Source organism: Eriocheir sinensis, chromosome 35, assembly GCF_024679095.1.
Source record: "Eriocheir sinensis breed Jianghai 21 chromosome 35, ASM2467909v1, whole genome shotgun sequence".
Taxonomy (NCBI): domain Eukaryota; kingdom Metazoa; phylum Arthropoda; class Malacostraca; order Decapoda; family Varunidae; genus Eriocheir; species Eriocheir sinensis.
In genome coordinates, this window is record NC_066543.1 from 6,924,698 (window position 1) to 6,938,751 (window position 14,054).

The 14,054-nt window shown below is 40.5% G+C and overlaps 1 protein-coding gene across 1 annotated transcript in view; it reads left to right on the forward strand.

Moving 5' to 3' along the window:
* LOC127007549 (E3 ubiquitin-protein ligase MYCBP2-like) overlaps positions 1 to 14,054 on the forward strand; it is an 87,723-nt gene that overhangs the window by 22,287 nt on the left and 51,382 nt on the right. The window contains exons 19-42 of the mRNA XM_050878719.1: positions 305 to 433; positions 919 to 1,121; positions 1,657 to 1,891; positions 2,182 to 2,341; positions 2,569 to 2,725; positions 3,098 to 3,242; positions 3,675 to 3,802; positions 3,944 to 4,078; positions 5,181 to 5,272; positions 5,565 to 5,748; positions 6,350 to 6,418; positions 6,795 to 6,927; positions 7,053 to 7,190; positions 7,506 to 7,654; positions 8,444 to 8,668; positions 8,882 to 9,076; positions 9,499 to 9,864; positions 10,427 to 10,605; positions 11,533 to 11,770; positions 12,107 to 12,297; positions 12,428 to 12,512; positions 12,781 to 12,973; positions 13,161 to 13,373; positions 13,821 to 13,965. Coding sequence (XP_050734676.1) covers positions 305 to 433; positions 919 to 1,121; positions 1,657 to 1,891; positions 2,182 to 2,341; positions 2,569 to 2,725; positions 3,098 to 3,242; positions 3,675 to 3,802; positions 3,944 to 4,078; positions 5,181 to 5,272; positions 5,565 to 5,748; positions 6,350 to 6,418; positions 6,795 to 6,927; positions 7,053 to 7,190; positions 7,506 to 7,654; positions 8,444 to 8,668; positions 8,882 to 9,076; positions 9,499 to 9,864; positions 10,427 to 10,605; positions 11,533 to 11,770; positions 12,107 to 12,297; positions 12,428 to 12,512; positions 12,781 to 12,973; positions 13,161 to 13,373; positions 13,821 to 13,965 — 4,087 coding nt within the window. The remainder of the gene's footprint in view (positions 1 to 304; positions 434 to 918; positions 1,122 to 1,656; positions 1,892 to 2,181; positions 2,342 to 2,568; positions 2,726 to 3,097; positions 3,243 to 3,674; positions 3,803 to 3,943; positions 4,079 to 5,180; positions 5,273 to 5,564; positions 5,749 to 6,349; positions 6,419 to 6,794; positions 6,928 to 7,052; positions 7,191 to 7,505; positions 7,655 to 8,443; positions 8,669 to 8,881; positions 9,077 to 9,498; positions 9,865 to 10,426; positions 10,606 to 11,532; positions 11,771 to 12,106; positions 12,298 to 12,427; positions 12,513 to 12,780; positions 12,974 to 13,160; positions 13,374 to 13,820; positions 13,966 to 14,054) is intronic.

The following is a 14,054-nucleotide window of genomic DNA, read 5'->3' on the forward strand; positions in this document are numbered from 1 at the left end:
CTAGTTAAACCAGTGCACTTACCCCATTTTCCCTAGTCCATTATGTAACTGCAACAACCACATGCAGCAATTCTAAAGTCATCTCAACAACAGTGCTGCATATGCTTTTTTTGCATATTGACTTCTTGTATTCACTTTTACCACAAGCTCTTGGTAGCTACTAACTAAGCAAAACACACACCCAAACTCATGAGAATTTTGGGGTTAAATTTTTGAGAAATATTTTTGAGTAAAAGCACAAAGAGGATGAGCATTATTATTCCTAGATGAGGGACTGTGTCAAGGTGAGGGATTGTGCTTGCAGTTACAGAGGATGGCATTGGAAGTGATCAAGAGAGGGATGCCAGTAAGATTTCCTCCCTGTCACCTGCAAGAGTTCATCTTCCTGGCTCCATACCTGTGATACAAGTTGCCTGTGGTCTTCATCACTCAGGTGAGGGGAACCATCATGCACCACAGGAATTCACATGTCCTTACATCACTGTTGTAATATTAGCTGTACTACACTTGTTATATGATGTTCTTGTAGTTACCATTTAATTTGTGGATGTGAATATGTAACACATGCATTAATTAAATGATAAAAGTTTAGTCAAATTTGTTCTTTGCTCGTTGTAAATAATTTTCAGCATCTCAGTATTTGCAACTTCATAGGATTTGTTATTCCTAATTAAGTAATATTTGTTCACACACACACATTAGGATCTCACCAGTAACATTTAATTTGTCCTCAAAAATGCCATTATTATTCAAATGGTTATTTGTATGATAAGATGAATGTGGCGCCAGATTATCTGTGGCTTGGCCAAAAAACGGATACTCAGGCATACTGAACGATCAGTGACTGGAGTAGCAAACATAAACATGAATATGCATTGTTAATAGGTTTACTCTACTAGCTTTCCCCTCCTCCTGCAGTGGTGGTGTGTGCCAATGGGGAGGCATACACATGGGGCAGCAACAGCTATGGCCAGTTAGGGGTTGGGGACCTGCTCTCGCGTGGTGCCCCATCCATGCCCCGTTTGCCCCCCAGTGTGAGAGTTGTTCAGGTGGCAGCTGGCAGTAATCACACCATTTTCCTCACCTCCAATGGACAAATCTACAGCTGTGGGGACTTTCAGGTGATGCTCTCCTTCCTGTTGTGATTTTTTCTATTAATCATTTAATGTTTTTATCATCAACATGCTTCTTATGCACATTATTGTTTACAGATATTAATAAGCATATCTCTTTGTGTATATATCCCATCTGTTTCTACCCAGTTCTAGTTTGTAGGGTTTGAACCATGCTTGAATTGTCCTTCCTCCATATCCATATTAATTTATCCTACTCTTCCTTATACTTTTGAAAGCTGCTTTACCTAGTTGTGATATGCATGAAATTAGTCTTGCTTGTGAGGTCCCATATGAGCCTCACTTGCTTAAATTTAGCTTTGAACTCCTTGAGGTTTTTGGATTGGATAATGTCTTTGTCCAGGCTGTTCTACTGTTCAATTCATATTTATATATCTATAACAAGACTTTTTTCTTTTTCTGTCCCATTAAGTATATAATATTCACAGCCCTTGCCTGCCTCAGTAGTCTCATTGTCTTGCTTATATTTTTATGTTCTGCCTTTTCATGGATATTTCTAACAAATAATTATCTTGCCATGCAGAAGGGTCAGCTGGGCCGTGTGGCACCTCAGAGTGACGCAGGCGAAGGTAGTAGCAGAGGCCGGTGTCCATGGTACTCAGTGCCAGGTTTGGTGCCGGGTGTGGGGCCCAGGTTGGGCCGCAGGGCCACATGGGTTGGTGCTTCAGCTGATGTGACATACATCAAGCTGGATCAGTCACTGATTAACACTCACAACCTGAGTGCCTCAGCTGTGGTGGCCAACAGCAACTGCCTGGGTGAGGAGCTGGGTGATAACTGTCATCATCATCATCATATTCATGAACATTGTCATAATAATCCTGCAATATTTCATCAGCTTTCTTTGGTTTACATCTACCCACTCTATCTTCAACTGCTATCTCTCTCTCATCCCACTACCGTGATTCATCCTCTCAACATTCTCAAACCACTTCAGCCTAATCTTCATCAGCACAATGTATGTACAGTCAAGACCTATCCTACTTTTAAAATCCTCTCTCAAATTCCAAACCCCTTGAGATTTATAATGAAACCTATACATTTCCAGTGCTGCTGCCAGTGGGAGGCAAGAGAGAAGAAGAGGAGAGTTGGCGATGTCTTGTGATCAGTCGTAGTGATGGGCAGTGCCGCAGCTTCTCCACACCAGACCAGATCTGCTTCTCAGGCCACACTGTCTGCCTGGACCCTGTGTACAATGTCCTGTGGAGGTGAGTGACTTAGAAGTCATGGAATAGTTTATTTTCACTATTTTTGTCATATGACTTGTGGCTGTCAATTTCAAATGAGAGAGAGTAAGAGCATAAATGAGTAGTCAAGCTTAAGAGAGAAACAGACACACAGATAGAGACAGTGGCGTATGTAATATTTTCAACAAAGCCCCCACCATCTTACCTTCACCTCTAACCTTGTAACCCTCTCTGTCTCTCCCGACCAGTTATGACAACCAGTGTCAAGAGGTTCACTGCTACAATATTATCGCAGCTGAGGCTCAACGCATGCCCAATGGGGGGCCCCCAGATGGTCTTAGAGACCTCCTCTCCCCAGAACTCTCTCTTCCTATCTTGCCTGAATTTCAGGTGTCTAGGGCACAGGTATGTGAAAGTGAGGAAGAGAGTAGGTGGGTGGTGTGTCTGTGAGCAGTGCAAGTCTTAGAGCAGTGGAGATAAGGCAGTTGCATGTGGCCGTGGAGGGAGAGTTCAAAACAAGTCAAGGCAGGGCAGTTCAAAACCCAGTGGTGTCACCTGATATATTTGAATTTCTCCTGCTGGTTTTAATTCTACTTCTTTAGCTTATGTTTCTGTCATCATATTTCTCCTTTGGATAGTCGTCCTTATTTTTCATTATTCTTCTTTCCTCAAGACTTTTAATATTTCTCTCTTTTTCTTGTTGCTTCTCAACTTTCTTTCTCACTTCACTCTTAATTCAGTTCTAGGTCACCTATACATTATCACTTTCACCCCCAGGTTGCCCTCCACATGCTTTCTTGCATAGACACAGTGACATGGGCCCATGAATATGGTCTCACAGTGGTGGAGACTGATTTGCAGACTGTGGCTACTGTGCGCGTCTACACTAGAGAGGACTTCACACCTGTCAACCGGTTTGAAAGTATGTCATGATTAACAAGACACTTAAAACTCATAACTCCTCATGAATGAAATAATTCTTCTTGTATAACATGTTTTATCCATCCATGCCTGGTAGTTTTCATCCTAATTTATTTAGTTGCCTTCTCTGGCAGGTAATATGAAGAAATTTTCCAGTTTACCATGCTGCTTAAACAGTGTAGTAAAAAAGCATTAATATCTACTGTTGTTTAATAATGCAAGCAGATTTTTGTTCCTTCATAATGTAGAAACAAAGGATAGGTGCAGGAAATTCCACCCCGTCTTGCTGATAAAAATTGTCAACAGTTTCAACTGCATCTCAGAGTAGCCAGGATTCCCTGCCACTTATTCCTTTTTTAAGTTCATAGCTTCCTAATTCTCAATTTGCTCTGAGAGCCTTGTAGAAAACCAAGATAATCCTCATCCTTTTAAGGTCATGGTGGCGGCTGGGGCTACTCTGGATACTCCATAGAGGCTGTGCGGTTTATGTGTGACACAGATGTCCTTATTGGCGGCTTTGGTTTATTTGGAGGCAGAGGAGAATACATGGGAAAAATTAAGGTAAGATTCTGATGTCAATAAAACAAATAATATAGGAGAAATCTGTCTATCTATCTCCTGACATGTTTAGGAAGAAATTACACAATAAACTCAGAACATATAGTAAGAAGTATGTTTTACTCTTTCTTGTATGTGTTACAGTTATTTGAGCTTGGAGCAGAGGGAGGAGATCAAGAGACAGATGGGGAGCTGCTTGCTGAGACAGAGGAAATGCCATATGAATGTGGTATCAGGCAGAAGTACCCAATGTTGTTTGATGACCCAGTGCCTGTGCAGGTGATTATTCCCTCTTGGCTCCACTCAAATGTATCCTTGCATAGTGAACTGTGTGAAGTAAATTGTAACTCTTTAAGTGCTACAGAGTATGATTCAGATCTTGTGTCATTCCCAGTGTAACTTACTTTTTAAATCAATATTCTTTGGGAAATAATGCATGTCAGTGACCATAACAGCATTCACCTTGACAAGTTTTGTGTAGATATGGAATAATAATGATGGGAAGTGTGAAATGAAATATTACACACCATTTCCATAGAGTTTCAGCCTTTCTGGGGTATTTGCAATAAATTTCAGTAACATGTTTGAAGTATTACAGGATTGAGTAAGGGACACTTTTCATACCCCAAATATTTTTGGTGTATATTTATGCAGAAAGAACCATGAGTACATTAATTACTGTTATGTATAATTTTTTCATTAATTTTGATTTTTTTCATTTTTTTATTCAGATAATATGCAATATCCAGTGTTCACAAACTCATAATTATAATAGAGTGTTGCAAGACACACTCAGAAGTGACACCACAGACCCACACCACACTCCTTATGCTTGTACTGAGAATCTTTAACAAATTTTGTTCTGAGGGAGCAAAGCTGGGAGGGGTGAGTAAGGAGGGTAGTGGTTGGTATATATATATATATATATATATATATATATATATATATATATATATATATATATATATATATATATATATATATATATATATATATATATATATATATATATGGACCTGGCACTCTAAGGGTTAAAGATCTATCTGAGACATGAGGATTAAGAATACATGCATTTCTTTCCACTGTGTGTGCTAGGAAAGGTAACATAAAAGGATAAATGGGATGTACCTAACAGAAGGTTGAGGTTATGAACTAGGTTCCATCTCATGGACTAAATGACTCCCTACACTGCCCCTGTGGGAAATGGGCCTCTGATTGGCTGGTCAGCCTCTTTGAGTCCATGACAAGATTATCTTGAGTGCATATGTGTGTGTGTGTGTGTGTGTGTGTGTGTGTGTGTGTGTGTGTGTGTGTGTTATTCAATGTATTTGTTCTTTTATATTGTCACAGGGTTAGGTCTAGCTTGTACCTTTTTTTCCAGGGTAACAAGTGGTATGTGGCATGGGCAAGAGTGAGTGGTCCAAGCAGTGACTGTGGCTCCTCTGGGCAAAGCATGGTTACCACAGAAGACCAGTGAGTACCTCAGCAGTCTTCCACAAACGTCCATTTTTGTATGTGTACTGCTATTTTTCAAAGATTCAGGTGGAACCATATTATAATTATTTTTTGTGTTAGTAGTATATTTTCCCTTCTTTTAGTATCTTCTGGTGATGACAAATATTTCATTGATGGGCATGGTTTAGAAATATATTTGATTCATGAATGCCAACACTTTACATATTCTCCATACTCAGACTAATACTTATGCGAGAAAATTTTAAAATCAACAGGAAACTTTCCGTAACAGCATCTTTGCATTTTTCAGGGTAATCTTCTACTTCAAGTCCTCAAAGAAGTCAAACAATGGTACAGATGTCAACGCTGGCCAGATCCCGCAGTTGCTTTACCGAGTCATGGCCCATGAGGGCTCTGTGGCTCCCAAGCCACTACATGATGCCACTGAGCCTGTGCCCATCCTCTCCAAGTCCTTCTACATAACTGTGCGCAATGTAAGTAAACTCAGTTGTTGTTATTATAATATGGTGAGTCAACACACTAATAGTGCAATGTAGGCAGTTCAGTGTGTGTAGCATCTCATTGCATTGCAGTTCTCTTATATTTGGAATAATTTTGGTTGGCACTGCACTCTTTCCAACTAGTGTATGTGTTTTTTTTCAGGTGAGGTAACCACACCATGGCTGTATATTCTAGTCTTGGGCTTATAGATGTTATCAACATTCTTTAACCATGTAGTTAAATGCTAATATGATATTTGTCAGCAACCTAAAACATTCTCCAGTGTGTGTGTGTGTGTGTGTGTGTGTGTGTGCATGTAACTCACCACGGCCTGATCACGAGTTGGACTCACTTTCACCAGCAGGTACCCTCCCGACACGAGCAAGTGCATGCTCATTATCATCGTCGCACGTGCGTGCGTGTGTGTGTGTACATGCATGCGTGCATGTGTGCATGTCTGTGTGCACATGCTTGTGTGTGCATTCGTGTGTGTGCGTGAGTTCATCATGCGTGCCGTATATTCTTCATTCCTTTCAATTCAAGGCAACTTGCCCCTGCTCTATAATAATTTTTTTTTTTTTTTTTATGTTTCAGGATGTGTTTCAGTCACTGTTGGACCTCCTGGGATGGGCATGGGCTACCCTGAGGACTTGTGTTGGAGAGGTGAGTTGGATTATTATTATTATTGCCTCTGCCAACCAAGTTTTCGGTGCTGTAAATTTATATCAGTCAAGACATGGCGTTGAGATCAACTCAGATCATCACTGAATTTTCATTATTACAATATTTTTACTAGCTCTGTTTCTACATTATTAAAAAGCAAGTGCACTTTCTAGATGTTCAGAGTCCCAGTTCACAGACTCAAGTAGGGTTATATTTTTTGTGTTCCTTCCAGCATGTTAATCACTTTGGCAGTATTGGTGCAATTAATCAGATCCACAACTACATAGTTTCAAAAGACAAGTGTACCTCCTTGGTATACAGTCCCCTTTTACAAATCATGGAACTAAATATTGCTGTGTGTTTGTGTCCCATTCAGCATGTTAGTCATGTCAGCAGTAGTGGTGCTAGTCCAACTGTGGCCATGTTAGACCTGCAACGGCTTGTCTACATCTGCTGTGCCTGTCTGCGGCTCTTCAGGATTTACATCAATGAAGTCTATCCTAACTCAGGTCAGTTCAAGAACCTTTGATATAGTAACAGAGTGATTGAGGTGAGGCTAAACCTAGAATCAGTATAAAAATAAGAGTTTACAGACTTTTATGGTCAATATATACCTTTAATGTGTTTGCTGCAGTGCGGACGCTGCGCAACAATGGTGAAAAGGGTTGTTTGGCGGAGAGTGTGGCTGATGTCCGAGGGCTCTTGCGACAGATGCTCTCTGACCCCATACCCTCACTCTACTCCAGGAAAGGGAAGATGCGCAATGGAAGAGGTAAGAGAACATTCATTAACAATTTTTTCATTCTCTTGATCCTCATACATTTCAGTCTTTTGAATTATCAGATAATAAATTATTTATTATTTTTAATTTGAGTGACATTAGTCACATGTACTCATATTGTAAACAAAGATGTTTTACACAGCATTTTCTAAATAATTTATGATTAGAAATGCATTGTCATAAATTTACCCTTCATACAGATAAGACAGAAGTATATCTGGTGAACTTTTTGGGTGGCAAAACCCGAAATGAAATTGCATAAATTGTACAAAATTAAGAACTGAAAGTTATGCTATTTGTCCTCAGACCTGGGGCCTCTAAGCAAGATGGTGGTGGTGGTACTGGATGAGTGCCACAAAACCTTTGTGTCTTGCTTCCATGCTTTCTACCCCACTGGGCAGCTCAAGTGGTCCTGCCTCTGTGACCTACTCCTCTCTAGGGATGCCATCACCAAGGTCAGATAACCAACAAGATTTATGAGAGGAGTCATAGATTATACAAGTGTGGTTGATAGATTGAAGTAGGATGTATTGATTGCAAAGGTTATGAGAGAAGAATTGAAATCTGAAGGGATTGGAAAAAAGGAAAATGAGAGTAAAAAACTGGCAAGTAAGAGATTGTATGACAGTGACCACATGCTGATATGTAAAAGGACACAATTCTGGAGTAAGTTGTTCAGGATTTGTAAGAAGTTAGGGCAACTCAAAAGTAATTGGATAAAATGGATGCAGAAAAGGAAAAAAGAAAATGCAAAATGCACAGATTATATTAAGGAGGCAGTAGAGGATAAAAGAGGAACTTAGAAGAATAGGTGAAGCATGGTACTCTTAAGGTGTATGGACATGTGGTAATAATGTATGATGAATTTATGAAGAGTTCATAGGGGCAGAATTGAGGGAGACGGTGTCAGGGTGAGGCCATTGGTGAAAATAATTACTAGAGTAGAAGAATATTGAAAAGAGGGAGTTTGTAAATAACGGTTTAAATAGTGGAGAGGGAGGGCTGGAACAGCAAAAATTGGAGACACTTTTGTTGTGATCAGCCCCTCAAGAGATGTTCCCATGAGAGTACAGGTTATCAGAAATTTAAGTAGATAAATAGATTTATGTATTTACTGTTAAGATAGCAGTAAGTTTTCTTTCCTTGACTACTTCATCTATCTCTATACGTAGTTAGATGGTGAAGTCATCTAAATTAAGATTCTGAAGGTACAACAGAGACTACATCTTATTATTGCATATCAGGGGAAGGAGGAGACCCGGGATAGTGACCGTCTGTTGAGTGCTGTGCTGGCCTCCTTATGCTCCCCAACTGTCAAGCTGCGTGCAACCTGCCCCATTCTGACTGACCCTGATGCAGAGGTGACTCATCGGCCCTCCCCCGCTGACAATGCAGCTCTCTCCACCCTGCAGCCTGGGGACCTGTACCGCTACCCTCTACTGGTGGAGCACATGACCTACAAGACCCATGTAAGGGTTCGAGTATATGTGTCGCCTATTCCTGAGAGAGAGAGAGAGAGAGAGAGAGAGAGAGAGAGAGAGAGAGAGAGAGGGAAGAGGGAAGAGAGAGAGAGAGAGAGAGAGAGAGAGAGAGAGAGAGAGAGAGAGAGAGAGAGAGAGAGAGAGAGAGAGAGAGAGAGAAAGAACTTACCAACTCATATTGTTTCCTTCTTATCCCCACAGCAGACAGACAATGGGGCAGGAGTGGTGTGGACATTTCGTGAGGTGCTGGACCGGCTGCTGGGCGTGGTGTGTGGGAGTGTGAGGCAGGCGCTGCGAGGGGAGCGTGTCGTCTCCCTGCCCGGCCTCGTTCACAACACCTGCCTTCTCCTTGCTGCCACAGTCGCTGAGCTCTCTGCTGAAACTAATGCTGCTGAGGTATCTTGATAGTTCCTCCAACTTTCTCTTCTGCAACATTCTCAGTCTTCGCTCTGATTTCCATCCTGTGAAACACCATCTTTCTTGCTCCAAACCTCACCTTCTCTTCCCAACCAAAACACAGTTCTCTGAGGCTACTTTTCCCCCTACATTTTTTTTTTTAAAGTTTTAGTCTGAAGTTGGATGCTGCATCTATTTATGCAATGATATTACAGCCACCATAAATGTCTCAACACTCATTTTGTCATCCATTTTCTTAGATATTTATATATTTATGGAAAATCAAAGGAAATGAATTGTATTTTGTGCTCTATTTAAAAAAAAAATCCCAATAATTTATATTAATCATTAGGTTATGTTGATGTACTTTGCCCTTATTATTACTGTACTGTGTATCACCTGCATAAATGCTTTTTTCGCAGGATGAGTTACCAGCGGGTGGGCGAGTGCTGCACATCACACCACCACGCTTCACTCGCACCTCCCAGAGCCGCACTTGGAACACTGGTAATGGCTCACCTGATGCCATATGCTTCTCTGTGGACCGACCAGGAATTGTGGTGGCTGGTGTGTGTGTGTTTGGAGGCGTGGGTACCTATGACTATGAGGTTGAGATCTTGGATGAGAGCGGTGGTGGTGGAAATGCTGGTGGTAGTGGTGGAGCCCAGGACCCCTCACACACTCTGGAGCGCTGGAATGTCATTGAGATGGCGCGGGGAACCTTTGGTCCAGATGACTCAATAGCTGATATTGTGGAGATCAAGTTTGAGCGGCCTGTTCCTATCAAGGTGAGAGATGTTCATAGTACTGAGTCAAGATAAAGATATAAAGACAAGAGAAATACAAAATATAGAAGATTTGTGGGGTAATTAATACATAAAGGTTGCTGTGCATACCACTTTTGTAGGGCAAAAGGTCTTGCAGTCTACTCTTTCATGTGAAGTAGGTTTAGAGATCAAAAGCTGGTGGCAATATAGTATCTTCAGTGACTTTTGGCTTGTAGAGCATCAGGTGCAACATGAGCCAAGCAACAAGAGAAGATTGACACCGCTATAAGGATTATCAAGCCATAGCATTTTACTTGAGTGCAAAAATGTACATGTAGTCAGTCAAAAAAAATCATCATCATTCTTTTGTTTGAGTATTTCTAATTTTCCTTTCACATAAATTGTTTTATTTTGGTTTATTATTTTGTTTTTGCCAGTAAGGATATACTTTAGATTAGCATATGTGTATGATGGGGAGCTTCTATAAAGAGTCTTATTCTGGAATAAATGCAGAAATTTTTTGTTTTTGTTGGAATTGTCACATAAGGGAGGAGAGACTAATGTCATCAATGTCTGTGTGCAGGAGGGAGTAAAGTATGCCATCCGCCTGTGCAACCATGGCGGCCGGACAAGCAATGGTGATGGTGGGGTGCCCTCTGTCAAAGGTCCTGACAACACCACTTTCACCTTCTCTGCCTGCAGCCTCTCCGTCAACGGCACCAACCATATCCGAGGCCAGATACCTCACATTATGTATTACAGGTCAGCCTTGTTTGTCATCAGTGCATCTGTAGTATTTAGTAGATCTTCATCTCTCAGTCATATTATCAGACAGATATAGGCAGTTGTTTCTAATGTTAACCCTTTCAATACGGTGACGCAGACGTCGGCATCACAGTATGGAAAGGGTTAAAAGGAAATGGAAGAGGATTAATCCTCTTCTAAACCTCTTAATCCTCTTCAAAACCTCTTAATCCTCTTCTATTTCCTCTTAAGAAGTTTAGAAGAGGATTAAGAAGTTTAGAAGATGATTAACCCTTTCCATACGGTGATGCCGACGATGATGCCGACGTCGGCGTCACATGTATATATATATATATATATATATATATATATATATATATATATATATATATATATATATATATATATATATATATATATGTGTGTGTGTGTGTGTGTGTAACCATGACATTAGATAATTAGAGGATATAGAAAGTGCTTTCACAGCTATGTTCATTTCAAATTGCATGAGAAATTGTATAATTCTTACAACTATTGTTTACTTAATTGATTGAGGATATTTATAAATGTTAACATGTACACATCACCACCATTCTCCGAGAGATCTGTGAATCTGACCTGTGGCTGTTGCCAAATTCTTGGAAGTTGCAGGGTTTCTTATAGATGACTCACAGCAAACCTGAGGCTAAAAAGTCATCAAATCAAGACCATCATTGTTGTTTTTGCTTTATAACTCTTTTGAGTCATAATAAATGTCTCAAACATTATTTTGTTGAAGGCATGGAACAACTATATTATTTCATCCATGCAGTATGGTCAGAAGGGCAGGGAAAATTAAGTAGATCATTTTCTTTCATCATAGCATTAATTCCTTCTGGCAGCATACCCTGTACATGAAAAATTAAATATTTTTTATTCTCACATTTGCACTATTACTCCCTACAGCATGCCCCAGGATCCTGAGAGTCAGCGGAGCACCAGGGAGATAGCAGAGCAGCAGGCCCGGAAGTCTGCCCTCACCATGGCAGGCAGCATAGTTCGTGTGGCAACAGAACTCATGATCATGGGCCTTGGTGTTGGGGATGAATCTGCTATTGAAGTCCTGGGCACTGCTCCCCTCATCACCATGCTGCTGCCTCTGGTTCTGTCACACATTGGTCCTGTGGCTACATCAGATCCCAGGGTGTGTATGGGTGCATTATTACATCCAAGGCTGTCCTATGTCACAGTTTTGACTGTTTAGTAAATTTTTGGAAATAACAGACAAATGATATTCAGAGGCATGACAAATGCTATTTACTTGCAATTACTGTAAAAATTATGATTTCAGAGTGATGTATTAAAGTCATTGTCCATATTACAGCTAAAACTCACTAACATATAAATAATGGCTAAAATAGGCCCTGTAAATATAGGCTTTTGATAAAATAGGTCATGCACCATTCTATTACTGCATACTTTGTTATGCATTTTTATGGTGAATGGGGAAAAATTCTCTTCAACTTATGTTTTGTTGCAGAGCGCTGTGTCAGTTTTGGGACTGATTCAGGAAATTCTTCCACATGTGGCTGCCCTGAACAACCTAAGTCTAGTCACCCAGCAGACAGCCATCCCAGAAACCATGGAGGACTGCCACACCACCACCAGTCACCACTATGCCTGGGTGGAGAGTGATCATCCATACCGCCCAGCAGCTGTTGCCAATTTTAGGTTTGGCGCTTGTTCTGATATTGTCCTTATTCCATCATCCATCCACACCCAGTCATTGCAGATATAGGTTACTTAACTTGTATTAAAAAGGAATTTTAGTATCTCATAGCAGTGTATCTTCCTCCACCAGAGTGACGTTCCCATCCAGTGTCCAGTGGATGACGTTGGAGTTTGACCCACAATGTGGCACCGCCCAGCCAGAGGATTCACTGCAGGTTAGCAGGAATTGAACATTAATCCTTATTTACACTTTAAAAGTTTGAAGAACTTATTAAATATTCTCTTTTAAATGAAAATCATTATTTCTTTGGTACATAAAATAAAGCTTCAAAGTAGCTAGCATTTGTTATTACTGACTCACCAAATTGCAGTTTCAGTTATCTGATTGCATTGATGATAATGGAACTAATAATTTCAATATTTATCTAAGCTGACAGTTTATCAGATCAGACTTATTTAATGTTACGGTATTTATGCTTTTAGATTTACATACCAAGTCAGAGCATAAAGGAAGTGAGAGGTCTGTCACCTGCTGGTACTGGAGGAACCTCAGAATCACAAGAGCACACCACCCAAATTTCCCAAGGCCAGGAGGGAGCCCCACCCCCTTACTGGGCTGTGCTCAACAAGTTCTCTGGGACACAGAACTGGCCCCACCAAACTATTGTCTTGCCAGGTACACTCACTTATTCCCATCTCTGAAAATCAACTTCAGCCAAATGTAGGATACACTGCTTTTAATATGATACAGTAGTTTAGTACTGGGATCATGGTCATACACATTATATATTCAGATGTACGGAAACAAGTTTGTGCATAATAACTAATACTTGATATCTTTTATCTTCCATCCTCCATCACAGGGCATGAAGTTGTGTTCTCACTTGAGACAGCCTCAGACTATGTGAAGGATGAGAGGGCCAACACCTATGGCTTCCGAGTGTTATTGGTGGGTTATGAGTGGCCACCATCACCTGCAGATTCCATTCGGCACCTGGAGAAGGAACTATCATACCTGGGAGGCCTGTGTGCTGCCTCCCTTATTAAAAAAGACCTTTGTCTTCCACCCATTGCAGGTCAGCACTGATTTTGTACTGTAAATAATGATAATTATTAATAATTCATACTTGTATATCAATAACAATTAGGAATGTCTTGCAAAATGACCACTTCTAAAAATCTCTAGTATTCCTTTGCCAAGCTTACTAGAGTTTAACTGAGTTCACTCACAAACCACATTCCTATGTGTAAAAATATACTGTCCTCCTTGCCAATGGGATAAACAATTCTTGATAATGATGTGGGATTTAATGTGTCTTAGAATGAGAAAAAGTATGCAGTGATTAATTTCCTCGTTATTTTCACTTCTTTTTTAGCACCCATTCTGCCTTTGCATGAATTTATCTTCATTTTCAGTTAAATTATGGTTATTGATGCTTACATTCAATATCTTTCCCTATCCGTCTTAAGCCTTTACCAATGCTTTCCCCATACTGATTTCCTGTGTGTGCGTGTATCTTCAGGTGATGATTTGGATGATGACCTTGAGTTGGTGGAGGAACTGGCTCTGCAGGTGTACCGGGCACACCCAACACTGCTCTCTAGAGGGTTTGCTCTCTCCCATCCACCCACCATACATCAGACTCTGGATGGTGTGATTCCCTTCAGGTGAGTCTTATGTATTTTAGACTCATTCCAGTTCACTAAGGTGGACCTAAGTTCTTTCAAGTTCATTCTGGTTCCTTATTTGTATCTAG